At 40.7% G+C, this 24,018-nt stretch overlaps 2 protein-coding genes across 5 annotated transcripts; one reads left to right on the forward strand and one right to left on the reverse strand.

The window, feature by feature from the left end:
- Positions 1–646: 646 nt before the first annotated feature.
- Positions 647–15,328, reverse strand: LOC6538401 (dipeptidase 1). Its single transcript, XM_015193353.2, has 8 exons — positions 15,006–15,328; positions 8,909–9,636; positions 8,782–8,851; positions 8,539–8,715; positions 8,357–8,441; positions 8,172–8,247; positions 7,886–8,024; positions 647–2,989 (listed from the first exon to the last, which is right to left on the reverse strand). Exons 2-8 carry the CDS (start codon positions 9,556–9,558, stop codon positions 2,882–2,884), a joined length of 1,305 nt encoding a protein of 434 aa, XP_015048839.1. The 5' UTR covers positions 9,559–9,636; positions 15,006–15,328; the 3' UTR covers positions 647–2,881.
- Positions 15,329–16,514: 1,186 nt separating this feature from the next.
- Positions 16,515–23,647, forward strand: LOC6538402 (fructose-bisphosphate aldolase). Of its 4 annotated transcripts, XR_005561427.2 has the most exons (5): positions 16,515–16,721; positions 20,221–21,037; positions 21,172–21,371; positions 21,695–21,844; positions 22,020–22,117. XR_005561427.2 is itself a non-coding variant. In XM_039375244.2 (4 exons), the coding sequence occupies exons 2-4, from the start codon at positions 20,242–20,244 to the stop codon at positions 22,113–22,115; spliced, it is 1,092 nt and encodes a 363-aa protein (XP_039231178.1). In that variant the 5' UTR covers positions 16,516–16,721; positions 20,221–20,241; the 3' UTR covers positions 22,116–22,393. The 4 variants fall into 4 exon arrangements, 3 of the variants coding, with proteins under 3 accessions (XP_039231178.1, XP_043063038.1, XP_039231177.1); XM_039375244.2 differs by lacking the exon at positions 21,695–21,844 and having other exon boundaries at positions 16,516–16,721; positions 22,020–22,393; XM_043207103.1 differs by lacking the exons at positions 16,515–16,721; positions 21,695–21,844 and adding an exon at positions 16,890–16,908 and having other exon boundaries at positions 22,020–22,393.
- The last annotated feature ends 371 nt before the right edge of the window (positions 23,648–24,018 follow it).

The following is a 24,018-nucleotide window of genomic DNA, read 5'->3' on the forward strand; positions in this document are numbered from 1 at the left end:
AACCGAAACTTTATTTCATTTAATTGAAATTTTATGTAAAACACACATTTCGTTCCGTTTGATGCATAGTTTTTAACGCTCGCAGCGCCACACCCTCCATCCTCCATTCCAACCAGAAATAAAAAAAAAAAATAGAAATGTGAAATATTTGCAAGTTTTACGAGCATTCATTTATGTGGTTTTGCGGATTCCAGCTGCTTGACCTTCGCCCCGAAAAAAACGAGATAAATTCCATGATTTCTCACTGTTTGAACTGTTTTGGCCACCAAAGCGGAAATAAATTACATTGGAGAGCACGGGAGTTTTATCTACCCCGGCTTAGGGCGTATAAAATGCGCTGATATAAACAAACTGAAACTGCAAATCCTTTTATTTTTACGTTCGAATTGACAAGCCAACCCCTGACAGAACTCACGACAGATAAATGGGCGGGGCAGGGATAAGAAACCCGAGTGCTGGCAGGATGTGTATTTCGAGTGCTATCATCGCAATGAAAATAAAGGAAAAGCAATGTGAAGTGGAGCTGGAAGTGTTGATGGTTGTTGAGGCGTTTCACTCACATTCACTGATTTCCTTGAGTGGAAGCCAAGTTTCCCCTGATAAGCCGTTCCGAAGTAAGTTCAAAATAATTGTTGATCCATTTCAGTTAGTTTTATAATTTTTATGAATTTATTTATGTTTTGTTTCGGTATTGCCTGCTGGCCACTTACGACATCATCCAATTTACACATATGAATTAATTAATTTATTATTTGTTCGTTTTTGGTTATTTTCAAATTCACAACTTGACATACTTCCATACAATTATATTACTATTTGATCATTATTCATACAAATATGTACAGGGTGACAAAACACTGTTCACATGATCAGCATTTTTCCAATATTTTCCTATACGGTTACAGTTAAGTTTCCCACTTTATCATAGGCTATTTGTAATCAATAAAGTGTTTTCATTTTCCTTACCACCAGCAGTAAAAATGGTTGAATTCGTTTGCAATCTCTTTCTCAGTTTTGTTTGCTGTTAAACATTAAATTATTATAGTTATATATAAGTAGTAATAATATAGATCTGTAATTTAATTTTAGTTTTGATCACATGTGTTATTCTCCGCCTTTTTGTTTCGTTCGCCCACCAACGGCGTAAAACATAAAATATGCTTTGATTTGACCTATTTTTCAACGCTTTTTATTTCTTTAAACTAAACTGTTAAATGGAATAGATAAAGTGAGCTGGGGAATGCAAAAATCTGTTGACCCCGTCGAAAAATATATTTGATGATTGAATGAAAACAAAATTTTTAAGCGTACAAATTTATACAGTAGTGTGTAATACAGGTGAGTAAGTGTGGGTATATGAGTTAAATAGTTATTGAACAAACGCGCTTGTAGTTTTCCCATTTGCTTTCTATACAATATTTATTTAATATTATTTCTCGCTTAATTGGTTTGCTTGTGAACTTATTTGCAATTTTGGCGGGTTGAATTTTGTATGGATCTATTAATTATACAATATGTTTATCATTTCGCTGCTATTCGTTGGCGAATTCATCGCCTTACTTGAATATTGATTAAAAGATTGGCATTTAAGCCTTACAAATGATGCATAAAATGTGGTTACATTCAATACGTGCATTGAATTACATTCCTTTTTTTTCGGTTGTCCTCTTTTTGCAGTAGACCTTGGCTAATTAAATGTTTAATGTTAATTAACTAATTAAATGGGAATTTCATTTAGGATCATAACGAAATTAAAAACTCTTTAAACGCATTATGTTTTATAATTAAATCGTTTGCTGCGAGTGCGGGCTAATGAATTCAGATTAACGAACTTTATTCGATATCAGATCCAAATAAGCTCACCAAAAGTCGCATTTATAAATTCAGTATTTAATTCATTAACTATTAGCTATATCCTTGTAAACTTTAATAACTTTTTCATAGAAAAAATACACGATGAAAAATTAGATTTTCCTTCTGTACTAACATTGAGCTTGACTTTTGTGATTAGCTTCGGCTTTTCTTTTAATCCACTTTCCACATTGTTTTCGGCTTAATAATTTTAGACTAAATGTGCTTTTCTTTCGCTATTATAGGCTTTACTTTTTTAGCGTTTGTGTGCTCTGGTTTTTTTCTTCTGTCCATTCTTATTTTTTAGGTTTTCTTTCTTTTTGTCTGACTTAGAGCTATAGCTAGAGATAAAAACAAACATGGCAATGATATTTACACAATGTTGGCTAGTTCGGGAATGGGGGCAAAGGGGGGCAAGGGTTGGGTGGTCTTTGGGGGCGATTGTGGGTGGTGGGTGGCGGTCTCCTCTTGCCACTTTGTATTTGTTTATGGCCGATGCCAGCTGCGCAAAAAGTTCTGTGCACTGAGAATGAAATTAAAGCTTACAATTCTTAAAAGTTAAAATATATCAATGTAATAATCAATATAGGATTTCGTCTTAAATTAAAGTCAAATCAAGCTAATAATTTTTAGTCTAAAAATCTATAAAGCAAACAAATAGGTTTCATAATAACTGATTGATTCTTTTTTCAGTGCAGCAACAGTGGTTGGCCAGCTGCTCGACTCTGAGCGATTGCAAAATGTCGACGTTTTTTCCCCATGTGTGTGTGTGCGTGTGTTCTCGCCTGCATGTGTTTGTGCAGCATCATGCCACACTCACACACACACACAAACGCACAGAGCAACAATGACAAAAACAACAACATCACTAGCTGAGAGGAGGAAAACTTTGTCAATTAACCTAAAACAAGTTTCACTTTACAACACGTACGCTTGACATAATTTTTTTAAGCCATTTTCGCCACAGTTTTGCGATGAATGAAACGCTTATGGGTATGCATATGGGTGAAGTTTACAAATGGAGAAATTATCACGTTCTTGGTCCTTGATAACGACAATAGGATCGGCCCATAATGTCTTCGGCTGGAATTGACTGATCAATGGGTGCCACTCGCAAAAGTTCCATCTGATCGCGCACCTGCAAGTAAATGAAGTGCATTTGATTGGATTAATGTACCATTAGGGCAATTATTTATGCATGCGTGTGTGGATGTCGGTGTCTCAGTGAGTGTCGCTGTGGGAGTGACGGCAGCTGCACTTGATTGATGAAAATTGATTGCAATGCTCCATTGCCAAGCTGGCACAACTTACAAAACTTATTTAGCGTAATTGCCAAAGTTTTGTTTGAATTTTCAAATGCAGAAATGATTTCTTGGAACTTCTCGCGTACTCCTCCTTCATATGGCATTAATATTGTTCGCAAGTTCTAGCGCCGCGCTTTGCCAACCAAATTGGAATTGCATGTTAGTGTTATGGTAAACATTCTGCGAAAATTAGCAAATGGGCTTACAGAAACTTATTGTGGGACTGATTGAGATTGAAACTGGAATTGATCTTTGGAAACACTAGAAACGATTCCCAAGCTTCCTGCTTATCATTCTGCTTAAGTGCTTGAAAAAAGGATGTCATCCAACACGAAAACAAGAGTGCAGAGTTGAATGTGAACCTCTTTCGCATGTCTAACTCACATACACAGTTACGCACTCCACACACAGACACACAAGCGCACTTAGTCCTTAAAGAGAGGCCAAAATCTGAATGCCAAACAGGCAGCTCTTATTCCTGGCAAAAGTTGAAGCACATTTAATGCCACAAAAGCAAAAAACGCAGGAGAGAGAGAGAGGGCGGAAAAAACGAAATAAAATGAGAGAAAATGTTTTGTTTTCAACACCAAACACCTTTTGAAGGGGTGATGGTGAGGCCTAGGTCGGCTGGTCCCATTTCCTGGGTTTTGTTCGCCATACAACAATCGAATTTACGACTTTTTTATGAGGCTTTATGTGCGCCCTGCCACACAAACAACAATAAAACGTCAGCTTTGGCTCAGTCATTGCACTTTGTGTGCATGACCCACTCATACAAAACAGTGGAGCACAACAACTATGGGAACTTTGAGCCATTTGCCTTTTGGCTAGACTTTTCCGGCCTTTGAGCTGGATTCCCACCACCAGCCCCTGTCCATTCAGTGTAAATGAAAAGCCCAGTTCACTGTTACAGTTTGAGTCGTGAGCTCAAAGCGGAAAATGAATACCCACACCAACGCGACACAACGCATTTCCCTACGTTAAGACTCAAATCAATTCCCAGAAGGTCAGCGCAAACACTTTCACAGTTTTACAAGCACAAAACTAGCATCTTAGATTTTGGCAGATTGTATAATAATAATTTTGATTTAGGTTAAAGTGAGAGATTTTTATCATTAGATCTAAAGAGACCAGTTTTATATGCGAATCATGAAAGACTGAAAACAGAGCTTTGCCGTAGCGTAACTAAATAATATAATATAAAATAAAATACTTTATCTAAATAAAATAACAATTTCTTCTCTGTATAAAAACATAATGGTAGTAGCAATAACTCAAATTTTGCACCACTTATTTATACCAAGATGATATTGACCCCCATTACAAATCACTTTGTTTCCAGTGCACACAATGCCTGTGAAAGATATTTAAATGAATTTGTCTCGCACAAATTGCTGCCATTTGCCCATCTGAGAGGCAAAGCCTCCGTTGCCGCCACTTGGGCGATGTGTCGTGCCAAATTCTGTTCTTCGCTCTCGCATTAGATATAAAAGGCTAAAATAAAAGATACATTTACACAAACACAAACACAAGTGGTGAGTGGGGAGTGCGGAGTGGGGAGTGGGCCCAGTGAAGGGCCTAAAATCCTTGGCTTTTCTTTGCCCCCGACGAGGCTGCTTTTGTGTAGATAAAAACTGGCGTCGAGAAAATTATCATGTTCATGGGCTATGGCTATGGCAATGGCTCTCCGAACAGATCCACTGGCCACCCCCGCCACCCAAAAATTTGCGGCCATCCTTGTCGTCCCAAATGTCCTTGGGCTTGTGTTCCCAGAACCGGTTACTTCTGATAAATCTGATCGGAGCATTGCTAGTTTTATGCGACTCGAGATATGCACTTCGTTTTGAAGCGTTTTAAAATTTATGGGCCCATAAACATACAGGGACATACAAAATCATTTAATATTGATACCAATCTATACCGAATGGTTGTCTATCTACAATCCTATTACTTAAAATAGGAAACTAACTAATAGGAAAGAAAAAATTTATGCTTTATCCTATATAATAAATGTAGTAAGCCTTTTATGATATTTCAGTCATGGATTCGTAAATCCCGAGAAATCATTTCGAATTCGATTTTAAGAACACCCTGTTCTGAATTTTGACCGAGTGCGTGTCCAGCCTAAAAGGGTATTGTATATGTGCTGGTTTGTGTTTGTGCTCGTATACATGTTCTTGTGAGCGCTTGTGCCAGATGGCAATCATTAAAATGGCCTTTTGCCTAATTTCTATGACTTGCTTAATTATCACAGCCATGACCGACCTAGTCCCATGGGTACACACAACGCAAAACAGCATTAAGCTTCTAATAATTGAACATTTGACCCGCTTTTCGTTATTATTTAATTGCATTACGAGCCGAGCTTTTGGCGACGTTCATAAGTAGGCTATAATGTATTTTATTTCACCGCTCCCAGAATTGAATTGGGGGATTTCGAGTTCGGTTCAATGAACTGGAGTCTTGGGCCGCTGATGCAAAACAAAGGCAAATGTCATTGCGATAAGTATATATGGCCTGGCTTAATTTGCAATGCTCTGGGCTTTTTGGCCCAAGATAAAAGGCGTTGGGTAACATTTTTAATTACTTTTTACCGCAAACGGATGGAAAAAAAAGGGCGAAAATATACAGAAGCAAACAGAAACGTATTAAAATACAATTCTTAATGAGCATTATGGCCATGTAATAAACAGCAGTAAAAATGAAAAAAGAAACGAGTGTATTGTGCTATATGGTTGCTTGCTGAGTGCAAAGCGCAATAAAAACTCAGCGATTTTAATCAGTCGCGCTGCAAAGTAGGCAATACTTTTGTAGCCTTATTTTTATGCTGTTACCATTTTCATTACCTTTTTCCCTCTGATGGGGTAAGAGCCCCTCGCAAGGCCTTGTAATAACGGACATTAAGTATTTCTACGTATTATACAGCCGCTCTGAACTAAAACTAATTACAATGTAGAGACTGCGGAGACGCCGCGAGAATATGATTAAAGTTTGCCGGGTCGCCTCTCAGTCAGCGAGAGACAAGAGCTAAATTAAAAAATGCTGCGGCATCTCTTTCTCAACTTGGTCAAAATGGGGTTTAGAATGGGTGAAACGTGGCGGAGGTTTTCGTAATCAGCAAAAGCAATGAAATCTCGGAGCTTGGTCATGGTTCACGCGGCATATGATTTATTTTTCATATCAAATCTTAAAATTATCTCAGCAAAAGGAGCAACTTGACCAAGCTAAAAATGGCCATTATTAAAGGATTTTGATTTAGGAAGCAGAGGGAAAAATTCACATAAACTCAATCAGGATATCAGGTTCTTCATCATAACATCTTGGATTTAATGAGAAAATAACAAGCATGTTAAACTATACCACCATTTAATTGCCATTGCACTCAGCCTATCAGTTAATTTGAAGTGCATTTTTACCATTTTACAATTCAAAAGCAGTAAGCACACAAGCTTATTTAAGCAGGCTGCAGTATAGTCCACATCGTTTAGTCATACATCTATCCATCCATTCATGCGTCGAACCGTCCAAGCACCCAACTATCCAACTATCTACTCCAACCATTGAACTGAAAAACAAACCCACTTCCAAGTCTTTGAACTGGTACTAGCCTGCGCTCGAGTGCCGTTCAATGCCGAGGAGTAACTTCCTAGAGAGGGGCTCTGGCCCATCCCCTATTGATCTAAATTGAATGCTGCTTGAGCTTGGAGTGCCCGCCCAGACATAGACATAGTCATCGTGGAGCAGTGAAAGAAATTCCCGAGCCAAGCCAAATCCCAATCCCTTTCGCAGGACCATAAGCTGCATCCAGTCGGAGAGCAGACGGCAAACAAGCTGACCGCATCCTGCAAACAAACTGCAGGGTGAAGCTGTTGCTTCGGTTGCGATGGTCAGGCTCGTGTATAAATATCGGAATAAGCATTTGAAAATCCTTTTAAAATTATTTCACAACTTGCGTCTTTTCGACGTCAAGCCAATGTCCTGCCAGCTCTCCTCCCAGTTATCCTTCCAGTTCCCCATTAACCTCTCCATCATCCTCCTCCTCTTGCTCTTCAAGTATGTGCAAATTCCATTGCAAAGCCACATTATTCCTTTTATCCTTGCGAAAGGAATTTTCCAACTGCAATAACAGCCGAGGGAGAGAAAGAGAAAAGCAGAGGCCGAGGATGCCATACCAATGTCCTTTTCCCAGCTTCTTTGTTTGTTTGCTGCAAAATGTGTGTTTAGTTCTGAGACTGGCTTCGACTTTAAGTCGGTCAGGTACGCGCCTAATACCTAGAAAAAATATAAGGAAAAATAATATCGCTTTGGACGCAAGTTTTAATACTACGGCAACGTACTTAGAGCCAAAGTCTGGTTAGCTCTGGGATATTTCTAATATACTTTTAGTTTCACAAAACATATGCCACAATGGATTCATATTATACAAAGCCTGACGCTTTGGTTACTTTTAAGTATTTCATTACATTTTACAAAAAATTATGTCTCTATACAATATCTCTTGTTAAATATATCTTTTCTTAAGAGCTTAAACTCAGCTTATTGAATGACTGTAGAACAAAAGAACTGACAGGATTTTCTTTGCAACTCTAATTGCTCACCCCTTCAATTTGAAAGTTTCCAACACCCTTTGTCAGAGTATCTAAGCATCCTTTAGGGGACAGCCCGATGAACAATAGAAAAATGCCAGAGAAAAGTGTGCAATTTCGGTACGTTTTTTGCTGTGGACTCACCGCTTCGACTTCCTTGAATACACGTATTAGATTCCTGCCAGCCAACTTGGCAATATCCTCCTCCGACCATTTATCAGACTCGAGCAGGGCAGCAAAAAGATGCGGATATTTGGACACATCCTCCAGTCCTTTGGGCACTCTTAAGTGGAAAGCAGAGAAAGCATAGAAAGCAGAGAGGGAGAGAGCGAAGAAAGTCGAGAAATAGAACGATAGAGAGACCATAATTTGGCAAATGAAATGAAATGTAATTGAAGCCGCAGTGCGGGCGAAAAGTTCCCCTACTTACAAGTTGACTCCGTCGTAGCCAGCTCCAATGCCAACATGATCGATGCCGGCCACCTCCCTTATGTGGTTGATATGCGCTGGGGGGTGGACCCAAAAAGCACAAGTTTAAAGATTAATAGTGCACCACCAAACACCAAACACCAAACACCCAGTGGCGGAAGAGCCACTGGGCCAAAGGCCACCTACCCACAACATCGTGCAATGTCGCCTGTCCCGAGCAGCTGACGAAATGCGGATAAAAGGCCACCATAACCAGACCGCCGTTTATTGCCTGCATTGGATGTGGACGTGGATGTGGAATCGGAATGGGGTATAGGGTATATATAGATTAATGTGCCCCCAGATTAATGTCGCCATAATGGACTCACAATGCGTTGCAGGACATGATCGGGTACATTGCGGGAACTATTGCAGATGGCGTGCGCCGAGGAGTGCGAGAATATTAACGGAGCCCTCGAGGCGGCCAGCGCATCCAGCATCGTGGGCACCGAGACGTGGGACAGATCCACAATCATGCCCAGTCGGTTCATCTCCTTGACCACCAGCTGCTCGATTGGAATTGCAATTGATTAGGATTACAGTGTGGATTGTCTTGCGGGGGAACATCTCACCTTGCCGAACTGCGAAAGACCGCCTATGTGCGGGTACTTTCCAGGTTCGTCAACTTTGCAGCAGTCCGCCCTAAGACAAGAAAGTATGACACAATAAAGTTAATAAAGTTAATAAGGCTTAACCTACCAAGGTGTATTGCAGGTGTGTGTGAGAGTCAAGTATCTGGCGCCCAGCTGGTAGAACATTCGCAGGACACTCAGGCTGGTGCCGATGGCATGTCCGCCCTCCACGCCAATGAGACTGGCTATCTTGCCAGTCCGGTGCGTCTGTTCGATGCCAGTGGCAGTCGTGACCAGTGCCATGTGATGCGGATAGAGCTGAACAAGTCGACGTATGAGGTCGATCTGCTCCAGCGTCAGCTGCACTGCATCCAGATGCTGGGATGAGCAGGGGGCGTAGGCGGACCAGAACTGAGCTGAGACCATGCCCTCCTTCAGGCGACGCAGATCTGTGTGACTCCAGGCACTCGACGACCAGGGAGCCAGTTCCCGCAGATCGCCGCCAAAGTGGAAGTCCTTCAGCTGGTTCTTCAGAAACTTGCGTATATTCCACGGCAGATCGTTGTGTCCGTCGATGAGGGGCACTTCCTTGAGGACATTCCGCACCCGCTGCATCCGGTAGTCGAAGTCGTCGGCGTTCTTTGAGCCACCGCCGCTGGCCGACGACGCCGCTCCGGCCGAGCATCGCAGGATGGGCAGGACGAGCGGGAAGTAGACAAAGGTCAAACAGTTGAGGCCACAAAGCACGAAGCCCTTTGGCAGCTTCCGCGATTTCATTGCCCCCGAGCGGCACGGAGCTCTAGTGGAAGAGCACGCACTCCGCAGCACTCACATTGATGGTGTTCCGCCTTCTAGCTGAAAAGTATAATGAAACACTTTATAAGTTATGGATTGCTATAGAATATATTTTTAAATAAGCTTAGACGCACTACTTTATAACCGATAAGCTCGTACGTCAAAGTCACACTTTCCTCAAGCCTCAATAACGCCATTAAAATATTATTTTCAAACATCAAGAAATCCTAAATCTGAAAGCTAGCTTGTTTACTTTTAGAAAGAGTCCTTTTTACCCATGCCTGGTGTTTCAAAGCCGGGGCATTTGCTTAGCCTATTGCATGTGCGGGTGGCGTGATTGAGCTATTGAAAGTTGTTGGCAAACAAATGTCATAAATATAACGCCCACGGCTGTGCTACCAAATACCGAATAGCTCCTGGCCCCGAACACAAACTGAGCTCCAAAGCCAGGCCCCCTTTTTTGCTGGCTTTGCCACCCCACAAACATAAATAAAACTTTTCATATTTATTTCAGAGCCCAACTTCAAATCGAAATCGCGCACAAAATGCATAAAATGCACAATAAAAATGCAAAATTATTTATAGGAAAGTTTCCTCTCCATTTCTTTTTTTTTTTTTTAAGCCAGCGTATCACCGAACCCCAAAAAAGAAATCATAGAAAATTTAAATAGTTCCCCCGATGTTCGGCAGAAAAGTTCTGCGAGGGAAATACTTTATCCATACGATTTTATTTTGGTAGTTTTTATTCGCATACGACATAAACTTTGGCTTCAGCCTGGCAGGTGGCAGAGAACTAAGCGAAGAAGCCGAAGCCAGGGGAAAATCGAGAGAGCGAAGTTCTAAATATTTCCCCAAGAAATTGAAGCCCCGTATGCCAAGGCAAAGCGGGCCAAGTGGGTAAATATTTATATATTCTTTGTCCCAGAAAGTGAAATTAAAGTTTTGCCCCGAAACAGGGAAACTAAGCTAAACTACTTTAATAGTTTTCCACACAGAACTTGGCCACCAAGTCGAGCAACGTAATGGCCAAAATGAAATGGTAAGCTGAGCAAATGGAAATGTTCAGCCAACAGGTATTTAAGCTGTTCGTACTTAAAACTATTTTATCTGAAGCCATTTTTGCTGCATGGTAAAGTCATTGCATTGACAAATGCAACTTTAAGTTGGATTATATTTGCCATAGAAGTATTAAAGTAAACCCTAAACGCATCTTTAATAAAAGCAGAACAAGTTCACTGGTCTTTAATAATACAGCTAACCAAAATTGTTTTCCGCAAAGTAAGCATTCTTAATCCTCTCAGTTTGCTGAACAAACCAACATTTTTATTCCTCTTGTGATTATGTTAACACTCGCTTCTTTTCTGCATTTTTCCATTTTTATTTGTCCCCCATATTTTCATTTTCATGTGCCAACTGTTGGTGCTGCACTCTGCAGGTCACATAGAAATAGAAGTTGAGTTCAGAGCGAGGGGCCATTGGAAACCAGAATGTTGATTTTCATGCTCTGATGCCTCCGAACAAAATGAAAACATTCCGCTACAGAAAACTACGACGATACCTTATCTGCTCTGTCTTTCCTTCCATTTCTGGTACTGATTATGGATTCGGTTTCTTGGAGATTCGATTTTCTCCTTCACCATATTTCCATTGCGGCGAGGTTGTGCTGTTAAAGCTATCTGGCCAAACAGAAATTATGCAAAAATCAACAGAGTCGACGATGAGCAGGAAATGACAACATTGACAAGGGCAACGCGCCACGAATATTTTGCGACATGCAAAACGTGACCGAAACGCAACGCACGAATTATTAATACAACAACAGAGAAAAGGAAGCCAAATTAGACCCAGTTGGGTTAACAGGAAGCAAAGGACGACGAAGGACGACAAACAAAAGACGGCTCTGTGAAATCGAAAACGTTTGGCGCTTCATTAAACATTGATGCCTTAAAACAGCCGGCATGTAAACCGAAATTAAGAGCCACAACATGGGATATTTAATTAAATTGAAGAGGTCTCGTTTACAGCAAGGGGAAAAGCCAACTGAAGAGCTGAAGCAAAAATGAATGTAATCCTGTGATTACGTACAAGTGAATTTAATATTTCACCAGTGGTAATAAAAACTAGGAGCTATAGCTTTTGTTGCTCAAGAAAACATTTCTTGTTACAGCTACTATGTATAAACTATATCTGTAAGAAATCAGATACTTTAAGATCGATAAATCGAATTTATAACTGAAGTCCGAAAGTAGTATGTAATTTAAGGCCTATTGAGGAATATTAAATATGACTGGTGGCTTAATAAATCGTATTCTGCTCAAAAGTGAGCGCCATACAAATGCAGACACACGACAAAATGAGCGCAAGGATAACTGCGTGCAACGCTGCGTATGAGCAATGAATGTGCCCTGCCTTTATTTCATATACTCGTATGCATTTTTTGCTGAGTGCCTGAGTGGGGGGCATGGGTGTAGGGATATGCCGGAACGAACGATGGGGGTTCCTGGGAAATGACAAGGGTGCGCGGACTGAATCGTACATTTATTGCAACATGAAACATTATTTTGTATGGCCTCAAAAAAATAACGAACGTAGGGATGAAGAAAAGAAAGCGAGACGAGTAGGAAGTATGGGAAAAATAAGGAAAACAGGGGGTTGGGGGGGGTTGGCTATGAAGAAACCGGAGTGCGCGCGTTGGAAAATTGCAGTAAGGAAATGCGATGTCCTCGTTGCAGTTGGAATTTCCATGCAAAGTGGCAAGCAAATAAATATAAAAATGCTTTTCTTTTCTACATTAGTGCACCATTTAAGGAAGTCGCCACGCCCCCATCGCCCACAGATACTGCCGAGCGAGTTTGAGTTTGTCGTCTTTCATTTCCATTTTTCCTCACAACTCCACAAGCAGAACCAGAACCAAAAGCAGCAGCAGAAGCGGCAAAAAATAAGGGAAACGTGCCGTAAACTACAGCAGACAATCAAAATGCATTCATGTGCGCTTACTTTACGTTATTTATAATCAAACCCCCCGACTTCCTTTCATTCAGCTCTAAATTCCATTCACTAGCGAATTGTAGCAAACAGTCAATGCGAATAGCACCCACCATCACCCCGTCGAGAAAATGTCGGTAGCTTCAAGGAGGTTTTGGGATTTGTAAGCTCGGCAGGAATGCCACCAGCCACCCACTGTGATAAGGTTTCCCACCCATAATGCCGCTGTTGCTGGAGGCCATACTGGAATTTCTTCTGGTTTATGCTTATTCAATTTTACAAGGATAATAAAACGTATCATTAAAAGTCTTGGTAATAGCAGCTGATCGCATGACCAGACAAATTCCCTAAGTGGGTGGAGAAGAAACCCAAATTAATTCCTAGAAGATTATTGTTCAGAACGTTGAGCAGGAGAATTTCTGTTAACGCACGTGCGCAATATGAGCCAGCTTGTTATGGTAATTTTAAGTAGATGTAAAATTGGTACATGCCAAATATGATATCTCTACCTAAGTTGATACCAATAATATGAAAAGCCATTATTACACACGGTTTAAACTTTCCGAAATGGTAACTTTTTACAATGCATCTAAATATAGATGGATTCATAAATTAAAAGAGGCGGTGCCCATATGGCGAAATGAAATAATATTAGAAATACAAAGGGCTCAAATCAAACTTTAACAAGGATGTCCTACACATGTGTCGGTGTATTGTGCTTCTACGTACAACGATAGAAGCTCATTCTTGTTTGTTCGCAAACAAGCGAAACTGAACACAGAAATTGAATGGGATTTTTTCGAGGACCGGAAAAGCGGCAGCAGCAAACCGCACAAATACCAGTGGAATGACAACGAACCCAGAGGCATGCCAAATGGCCTTAGAATGAATTGAAATTATTTTACAACATTTTCATGTTTCTTGCCATTTGTTTGATTTGCCTCGACCTTCGCCTACGGCGGGTCTCCCCTTTATTGTTTTTATTTCCCCTTTTTTGTATGCATAATTTAGGCTCGAGTGGAGGCCAATTGCAAGCGTAAGAATCAAATGAATCCCTCAAAAAATTGGTTGACCCAAAATAAAACGACATATGTTGCGGCATGCCACAACTAATGAGGGACCGAGTTGCCCAGCAGATGTCCAAATAATGAGCAGTAGAGCATAAAATTAAAGAGTAAGAACTTACAATACAAAGTTTCTTTTTTTATTCATCTTTTGTCATCCGATTAATTAGATTTGCCTTTCAAAACTAACACACTTGAGCCAATACATGAATTCTTGAATGGAAAGTATACATTTTTGGGAATTTTTACGCTTGAGATTTTATCCACAATTTTCCAATCGAAAAACTTTATACATAAAGTAAAAAGTAATTAGTTTGCAATGCCTGAATTTTCGATTCATATCGGATACTGCTCCATTGAATGGCGTTCTCTATTTAATTGAACTCAATCTTCAAATAGCTTTGCAAATCTAGACTGACAAATAATAGGAAAACGCAATTTGTATCCTTTCAAGAGGGATTCCTGATCCAAGCCACAAAATTCAAACTGCCAGAGACCATAAACACTTTGTCCCGACCAAGACTAAAAATGAGATGAGGAAAGGTAACAAGCATTTATAAATGCCACAACAAAAGCTAGTGAAATGTGAGCCGAAGACTGGTTTGAGTTTCCAGTTTAGGAAAAGCTATTGCCACAGGGCGTGGCCGAAAAAGGGGCGGATTAGGTTCAAAGCAAATTGTTGCGGAAGGCAGGAATCAACATTATCATCAGCACGCAGGATGCTGCTCAGTCGGTTATAGGATACTCATTCTCATTTTCATTCTCATTCTCATTTCGGGCAAATGCAGATGAGGACGAGACAAAACACAGACACAAGTTTAGGGAAGGGGAGGATTTTCCCCGAGTGTGTGTGTATGTGTATGTATGTGTGTGGGAGGTGGCGCGGGGGTGTGTTTTGTGTCGCCTTCCGCATATTAATGAGCCAAGTGCCACAAACCCAAGCTAAACGCGCTCTCATCAATTGCTCAATATTATGACTCTGGCTGGCAGAAATCTGCATACGAAACCCATATTGGTATGTATGCTGAATACTCAGCATCAGCAAGCCAAGGAAGAACTATTTTGCATTCTTTGTTGCACACATTCTTTCGCTTTTTGGGAATCTTTACAAAAAGTAACATGGAATTTAAAAGGAGAACTTATTCAAGCGATTTTTAAAGGGAAGGCTAGATAAGTATGGTAGCCTAATAAATATGTAATAAAATACTCAATAAAAAATTGTCTTTAAACCCTAATATTTAACATAGAATTTAATTTTGCAATTTTACCATGAGTTTTAGTTTAGGAAATTAAAATGTGTTGTGTAGCTTCAAATATGATTCCTAATAAACTGATCCAAACATAATTTGTATATGTACCAAATTGAACTGAGTTTCTTACCAAAACGGGGAAAACTATTTATCATTCTTCTGAGCCACGAACTCACTCCTATTTTGCGTACTTCCTCTATAATTTAATTAGAGTTAAAACACTGCTTGTGCTTGAATTTCAGACTCTCATGCACTCCACTTTCGGTTCACATAACTAGAATAATCAGATATTATTTCGCTTTGGCTGCACCACAGTACGTAACGTATACGCCGCGGTGTACGCGGGTGAGAAGCGAAGGAGACGACGCGCAGCGCAAGTGGAACGCAACACGTGTTGGGCGACAGGTGCCGAGCGTTTGGCACACAACTCGACCGGCCGACGCACGAATTCGAACTGAAAACTGAACCAGAATCCCCAAACGAAACTGGGAAGCGAGTGAGGCAGGCACGAAAACCGAAAAAGGACGAAGGACGAAGCCACGAGGCGCAGAGAGCGAGGACAATGAAGAGCACTTTGGCTAAGGTTCCTTCATTAGGTAAGCATATTATTGCATTAATATTTCGCTATTATATCACTTTAACTAAAGAAAACTAAGCATAAATAGTCTATGAACTAACTGAAATCCATTAAATGTTATATCCTGCTCTTCAGTAATATTTTTCATTAAAAAAACTGTGCCAAAGTCACATTGGGCCACTTTGAAGAGCACACATTTCTCTTTTACCCAAGGAAATTGTATGGCAAAATAAGGGGATATTTTCTTAACGTTTGCACTCTCAATCAGCTGTTTGCAGTGCCAGAGGGGGGTTGAGTCCTTTAACATTGCAGGAGGTCAGGCATGGCGTGAAAGTCGCTTATCCTAGCTGCTGCTCCTGGCACCCCTCGTTTTTGCTGCGCTGCTTCTGGAGCGCCTGATGCTGATGGTCACGAAAAATTCATTGACCGCCCCGAGGAAAGCAGGTCGCTCGTAATTAAGGTTAAAATACGCCAAATTAATTATTCTATCCCCCTTTTCCACTGGCAACTGCTTAAGTAGAATAGGAAATGTGGTTGATAGGTTATCAGATACAAATATTTGTAAAGATATCACTTCCTTTTTTGATGGTTTTTTAAATATAGGATAAGAAAGGTTAGCCAGACCTTTAGCTCACCCATTGAACGTACTTTACAACTGAATGATTTAATCCAGCAACACCTTTTATTACTATTACATACACATTGCACATTGCTATTACATATCATTGCTATTTAACTAAAATCCATATTGAATAGATATTGAGATCTTATAATACTTAATTAACTTTCCTTTACAAACACGCTTTAAAGACAAATATTTGATTTTTTATTTAAATTCTTGCCGCCAATCTAAAGCTAAAGCAGCTCAAAGCTTTTGTATAACCTCCAACTTATAGCGAACTATTATCTGGTAGGTTGCATCCCCCACTAAAAGCTCTTGACATGAGCTTTTTTTTGGATACAGTCCGTTTGGGGATCTGGGCATTTTTAGCGCTTGGCTCAGTCGGTTGCCCAACACCGCCGGCGACGACCTCCAAACAACCTTTTGGGGTCTCGCTCGGCATGTCTCGCTTATTTCGCTTTGGAATTTCACGTTGACGGCGCAGTCAGCGGCAGCAGAGGCATCGGCAGCGACTTCAACAGCGACAGCAGCAGCGACTCGGGCCGAAAATAAAAGCGTTAACCGCTCTCCTCCAGTGCAGCAGCAGCAGCGGACCCAGCCAGTAGCCAGCAGCTAATCACCACATCCCAGATTCAGTTTCCAGTTCGGTGAGTGGGCGTGATACGCAGTGTATTAAACCAGAACCCCTGAGCACCTACAAAAAAATTCAAATATATTTCCCCCACTGGCGGTGGCAGTGCAGTTAAAGAAAAGTCGCGTAATCGTTCCCATTTCTCTGGCTGTTTCGTAATCCAAATCCACAGAGCAGCACCGCATCTGCAGGCGAGTTAGTGAGTGCGTATTCGAATGTAGTTTAATTACTCTCTAATCTCACAATTTCCGCGTGCTCTAAACTTTTATGACAAGTTCTGGAACCTTGTGGCCGCCGAGTGTTGTTGACCTATGCACTGCGGTTAAAGGAGCGGTGGGGGGAGGGGGGCTACGAGAAGTGCAGGCGATAAGAAACCTTATCGGGTGACTTTTGGCTCACGAAGTGGTAGTGGTAGTGGTAGTAGTAGTAGTAGTTTTCTCTACCGGCTCAACCGGCTCTCTTACTGTGCATTCCCACTTTTCACGCGCTCTTCCATTCGAGTTCATTTGCTTATTGGCAGCGTTTCAACTGCAATTTGTAGTCGTCGCTGCGGTTTTTCTTATAAATAGTTTTCTTTATAAATGCTAAATGCATGTACTATGCATCGGGAAATACATACATTTTCCTATCGCTCTCTCGCTTAGACTTCAATTAGTCAACGTCATTGTAAATTCATAGGTTTGTTGACGTCTTCTCATGTTGTTCTCTATATGTTTTTCCTCTATTGCATTTGGTACCTACCTTTTAATTTAGCTTTCAATGAAAGAGAAAAGTTATACAAACATTTAGGGTGTGCAAATGAGAAAAGAGGGGCACAGGCTTAGGGGTTGTTTTGGAACCTACAGAAAACCAGTTTTGGAGTAGCAAGGACTTCTTTTGAAGGTCAACCTGACTATTATTTTCAAGAAGAGCTTAGAACATTAAGAACAACTTATTGTTAACCATACGATGTTTCAGGAATTTGTGTTTTTTTTATACACTTTACTAGCAGCTTCTTATAAGAATTTATTATAGAAATTTTTTCAAAGAATATTGTAGAATTATTTGATTTTGGATTATTAGTAATAAAGTATAAGTTGATCGATCAAGTAAGACTAGATAAGATACATTCGAATAAACAAAGTTATTGGGGTCACTTAAGAAGGGCAAGTAGATAGACAAAAGTATGGATGTACGTGCTTAAAGTTGCCTATTTCCAGAGTAGTTTTTATAATATGCATAATAACAACCACCCGTGTTCAAAGCTAATCAGTTGACGTCAGTTAGTGGTTGTTACACATGTAGTAGTATTATCTCCCCTGGTGGATGTTCTTTTGACCCACTGTCTGCGGTCGAGGAGGCCGGACCTAAAATCTCGTTATGATAATGCGAAACCTTTGGAACCAAAACACCAACGCCACTGGGGGCTCGTTTTTTTGTCGTTTTCGATTCAAAATTTTTACTGATAGCAGATACAAAATGCGAGCACAAGTATAACTTGTTTGTTCATCTTTCCGGAGCAACTTCTACCATATTCCATGGAACTTTTTGTTAGTCGTTTTTTATCAGCTTGTTTTTTGTGCCAGCTCACGAATACATATAGACGGACATGTGTCGGTTTATTTTTATATACTGTCTCTTGATAGGAGCGTAAATTTATTTTGATTGTTTTTTGTTGTCATGCGTTGGCTGCTCTTCGTTCCTCCTTCTATTTTGTCATCGTATATATTTCGCCTAGTTTCCGAAACATTTCAGTCTTCGATTGATTGCCGGCAAGTGTAGGTGGGTGTTGTCTCCTGAGTGAATCCGAAGCATCTATAGATAACTCATTCTATAGATAAAGGTGTACATACTTAGTGTCGTTCTGTGCAGAGTGTTTTGATATACAGATATCGATATATACAGCTATATAATAAAATTAAATTATACAAAATATAATTTGTATTTTAGAGATATAGTATATATTATGTGTAGTATTTATTATAAGTGTCAAGTTATAAAGGTCAAATTCAGGTTATTATAAAGTATATCTGTTCAGTTTAGGGACCACAAGCTATTCACGTGTGTACAAAGTGTTAAATATATGGCGTGGGAAATGTGGGCGATGTGGTAAACAATATTTCGTGATAAGTTGCGGAGGCCTAATCTATAACCTGACATTAATGCCATTCCAGTCCTTGGCTCACTGTCAATGTCAAACAAGTATAAACTGAGTTTTTAGTCATCGGAGGGATTTCGCATCTGTATCTACATATTGCTGGATACTTTTCGGTCTCTTTCGCACTGGCTATAGCTATCTCTATCTCTATCGCACTTCACACGCGCCACACGACTTTCGGTTTTCAACAATTTCTATTCGCATTTCGTAAGCAACAAATTTCGCTGGCAACATTTGTTGCTAAGGCTTGTTGCTTGACCTTGTTCAATGTCAAGCGAAAATACATGCGCCCTGCGTTGCCGTCGCTGCCTGCAGCGGCAGAGCAGCAGCAGCGATGATAAAAGTGAAAGTTTCCACGTCACGCATTATGCGGGTGGAAGCGAGACAGATGCAGGCAGTAAGAGCGAGAGGGGAGACTCCATGACTTTGATTACATCACAGGGAATTATTGCCGAGGTTTCCGCGACATTGCTCAGTTACTGAAAATTCATCGTCGAGGTTGGTTCGGTTTTTTCCTTGTGCACTAAGGTTAAATTAATTGTTCGGTTTCTGCAAATAGTAAATAACAAATTACAGACAATATAAAATAGTTCGAAGCTAGCAAAACGAAACAGTGCATTGATATTTATTGCAAGAGAATTTTTCCAAATATTCATTGATGCCTGTGGGAACCCTAAAAAAGCTTTATAAAAAGGCAACATTTTGTGTGTGAATGTTGAGAGTGTGGGATAATCCTAAAAAAAAAGTGAGAGAGAAGAGCTGTAGATATAGAGAAAAGCACGTTTTCGGAGCATGCGCCTTTATCTCGTTCAATTACACGCTCTTCGCCAACAAATCAGCTGTGGAAAACACTGCCATGCAAAGCATTTATTATCTTCAATGGAAAAATATTCATGAATTACGAAAAATAGCAGTGACATTGACCTGACACTGAACAGAAGATGATATAACACCGCATATGACTCAATGTGTCTAATCGGTTCATTCGGAATTTCTTTTTCAAAGACTTGACCTTTAAAAATATTGCTTTTATTTTACTGAAATAAAAATTAGGTCAGTTAGGTAAATCAGTAGCCTTTGTTATCTAAAAATTATTTGTGTAAAATCATATGTGACTTTGAACAATTGCATTTGGGTTGTCAGAGTGTGCGGGTTATATATTTCCCAAAAAAAAAACTGTCAAAATTTTAAGTTCTTATTTTTTACCCCAAACGATTTCAAAATTCTGTGCTTACACAATGGTTTCTTATCATCCACGCCTCTTCGGAATACGATAGCTAAATTTCTAACATCCAATGTCCGCTTCTCTTTTTCATCAAACCAAACAACACCAACAACTCCGCATCGACTCAAATGCAAATGGATTTGCGTGCTGCAGAACTACACTCGAATCTCAAAAATGACCACCTACTTCAACTACCCCAGCAAGGAGCTGCAGGATGAGCTCCGCGACATCGCCCAGCGTATCGTGGCCCCCGGCAAGGGAATCCTCGCCGCCGACGAGTCCGGCCCAACCATGGGCAAGCGTCTGCAGGACATCGGCGTGGAGAACACCGAGGACAACCGCCGTGCCTACCGTCAGCTGTTGTTCAGCACTGACCCCAAGCTGGCCGAGAACATCTCCGGAGTGATCCTGTTCCACGAGACCCTCTACCAGAAGGCCGACGATGGCACCCCCTTCGCCGATATCCTGAAGAAGAAGGGCATCATTCTGGGCATCAAGGTCGACAAGGGTGTGGTCCCACTGTTCGGCTCCGAGGATGAGGTCACCACCCAGGGTCTGGATGATCTGGCCGCCCGTTGCGCCCAGTACAAGAAGGACGGTTGCGATTTCGCCAAGTGGCGTTGCGTCCTGAAGATCGGCAAGAACACCCCATCCTACCAGTCGATCCTGGAGAACGCCAATGTCCTGGCCCGCTACGCCTCCATCTGCCAGTCGCAGCGCATCGTCCCAATTGTGGAGCCCGAGGTTCTGCCCGATGGCGATCACGATCTGGACCGCGCCCAGAAGGTCACCGAGACCGTCCTGGCCGCCGTCTACAAGGCCCTGAGCGACCACCACGTCTACCTGGAGGGTACTCTGCTGAAGCCCAACATGGTCACCGCCGGTCAGTCGGCCAAGAAGAACACCCCCGAGGAGATCGCCCTGGCCACCGTGCAGGCTCTGCGCCGCACCGTTCCCGCCGCCGTCACCGGTGAGTCATCAAAGCCAACTGCCTTGAAGAACAGGTATCTCTGTATTCTCTGGATTGGAATACTTGCACCTTGAGTTCTTCAAATCGCACTTGGTTGTTCAATGAATCCTATCTAATCGATTGCTTGTCTACAGGCGTGACCTTCCTGTCTGGAGGTCAGTCCGAGGAGGAGGCCACCGTCAACCTGAGCGCCATCAACAACGTTCCCCTCATCCGCCCATGGGCCCTCACCTTCTCGTACGGTCGTGCCCTCCAGGCCTCCGTCCTGCGTGCCTGGGCCGGAAAGAAGGAGAACATCGCCGCCGGCCAGAACGAGCTGCTCAAGCGCGCCAAGGTGAGTCCTCAGATAGTTGTATCTATGTAAGACTGGTTGTAGTTAGCAATTTAAGTGGTGTATGTATTGCAAGTGTCAGGTATTTGCTTCGGATGAGAGTATTGCAAAGGTTAAGGAATATTATTATAATCCCAACCATTGATCCCATTTCCAATTCTTATACCACAATGTTTCTCCTATTCAAATTATTGCTATCCATTATCCAAACCTAATCTATTTAAAACCGCCTTTTCCTCACCTTTCCTAATTTATAACTCCTTATAACGCCTTTGTACATTTTCCATTAATTTCATCATCAATTATCACATATTCATCATGGCTAGGCTAACAGTGAGGCGGCTTGTGGTAACTATACAGCTGGATCGGTCAAGGGGTTCGCTGGTAAAGATACTTTGCATGTGGATGATCACAAGTACTGAACAGTGAGAAGAAGAATTGCTGCCTTTTGATGGCGAAGAACGAGCTTTATTGGGGTAACTCAAGACCTAACATTTAACAGCAGCATTTAACTAAAACCGACTTATCGCAAACGCCTTTAACATACAACATACTCACGTCACTCATGCTTCGCTTGCTCTAAACCTAATCCCAAAAGCCCAAACTCTGATTAATCCCAACCAAAATCCCGCTCTCCTCCCGCTTCCACAGGCCAATTCCCAGGCCTGCCAGGGTATTTACGTGCCCGGCTCAATTCCGTCGTTTGCCGGCAATGCCAACCTCTTTGTCGCCCAGCACAAGTACTAAGTCCTAAATGCCACGCACTAATCCCGAGTCAGAATCGAGCGAAGCTATATCCTCCCAACCCGAGTGCAGATAATCCGCAAGAGTTACAGATCGAGGCCCACAGCTGGACTGAGACGGGAGGCATTTACATTCCTACAGCAATGGAACTGCACATATATTCCTTTTAGCCTTTCGTATACCTTTTACCGCATAAACTGACTAGATCTTAAAGCAAATATTTTTGACACTGAAACATTTATTTTATATTGACGAAGAGAAATAAATTATATATTTCTTAATGTGCCGTGTTTATGATTTTGTTTACTTTAGTTTAATTTTCAATATTTTTTATTAAAATTAAAGTTTAATGCCTGTTGCAAACTTCCTACTGTTAATTAGAATAATTACTCTGAATATCTGTACCTGACAGTTGAGCTGTAAGCAACGCAAAATATGGTCTGCGCGCTGTTACTTATATATAATCGAATCATAATTTTCATCCAAAGAACTTGCTAAATTAAATTTTCAAAAACTTTCCGCACTACGCAGCATGTATTCGGTACGCTTGGAAAGTTTCTATAAATTTGCCGCAGGTGGAAAAAGTGGCAAAAGTTTTTCGAGCGCAGCAAAAATCAGTGTGAAAACTTTTCAAGCTGGCCGAAAAACTTTTCTGCTGCGGCTCGCCAAGTTACAACTAAGTAATAATTAGGAGTAGGCATTTCCCAGTTCCCATTAGGCTTCGTATTTTCCACGATATTATGCAGAACGAAATTAATCAATTTTCCCCCCTCTCTTTACCCACCCCCAGGCCAACGGTGATGCCGCTCAGGGCAAGTACGTTGCCGGAAGCGCTGGTGCCGGATCCGGATCCCTGTTCGTGGCCAACCACGCCTACTAAGGCGTTTGGGCGGACCTTGGCTACACGCAACTAAATAAAAAAAAAACTACGGAGCAGATTGCTGGAAATATTTGGCAGATTTGTTTATTTTTACCTTAGTTTCGAGAGCTAAGCAAAGCAAGCATTACAAAAAATAACCAAAAAAAAAGAGATGAACGATTACACTTTCAAAACATGTTATATATATGTAGTACGTGACATTTTTTGCAAGTTTATTATACTATAACATTATTTTAGAGAACAACTAAATGATGAGTGCAGAAGAAAGGAATGCATATGTTCGATGGAGAAGCAATTTTATCTTTAGTTTTAAGCACATGAACCTATTATTGTTGAAGTTATTCAATTTCTATTATATTATTATGATTATGCAAGATTTCAATGAATCCAAAAAGATATGTCGTAAATCGCTAGGCTAAAAACACATTTAATGGTGAAAACAACAGCAATCACTATCAACAACACCTAAATGTTTAAGGCTTGAATCATTGAAGTCGCACAAAGTTTTTGAATTTTTTAATGTTTTATAAAAAGATCCACTATGAAAATCGATGTTTTACCATTATTATTATTATTAAACTTTATATTTATGATTGATAAGTATAAGTGAAACAAATGACGAGAATAAACAAACACATTACAATAAACCCGAAAAGCCCCCAAAACAACTTTATTAACATTATATACATATATTTACATTGTTAAACGAGAACTTGTTGTTGCAAAATACTAAAAAGAAATATATGAATTTATATATTCAACTTTGGACTTCGGTGTCCAATGGCTTCTAAACTGTGCTGGGGCACAACGCTTGTTACTAGAATTTGTTGAATCCATCTCTGATTCTCTATCCAAAACGCGATAGGTAGTAACAAAGGCAGCAACGTCATTATCACAGTACATATTTAAATACAGAAATATTGTACCAATGACTAACCGACATATTTATCAAAGCATGTTTTAATTTACACGTTATTCAAGTTGCAAATTCTGCATATCGTTGTTATTCACACAATTGTTTGAAGT

This window comes from Drosophila yakuba, chromosome 3R (assembly GCF_016746365.2).
Source record: "Drosophila yakuba strain Tai18E2 chromosome 3R, Prin_Dyak_Tai18E2_2.1, whole genome shotgun sequence".
NCBI lineage: Eukaryota > Metazoa > Arthropoda > Insecta > Diptera > Drosophilidae > Drosophila > Drosophila yakuba.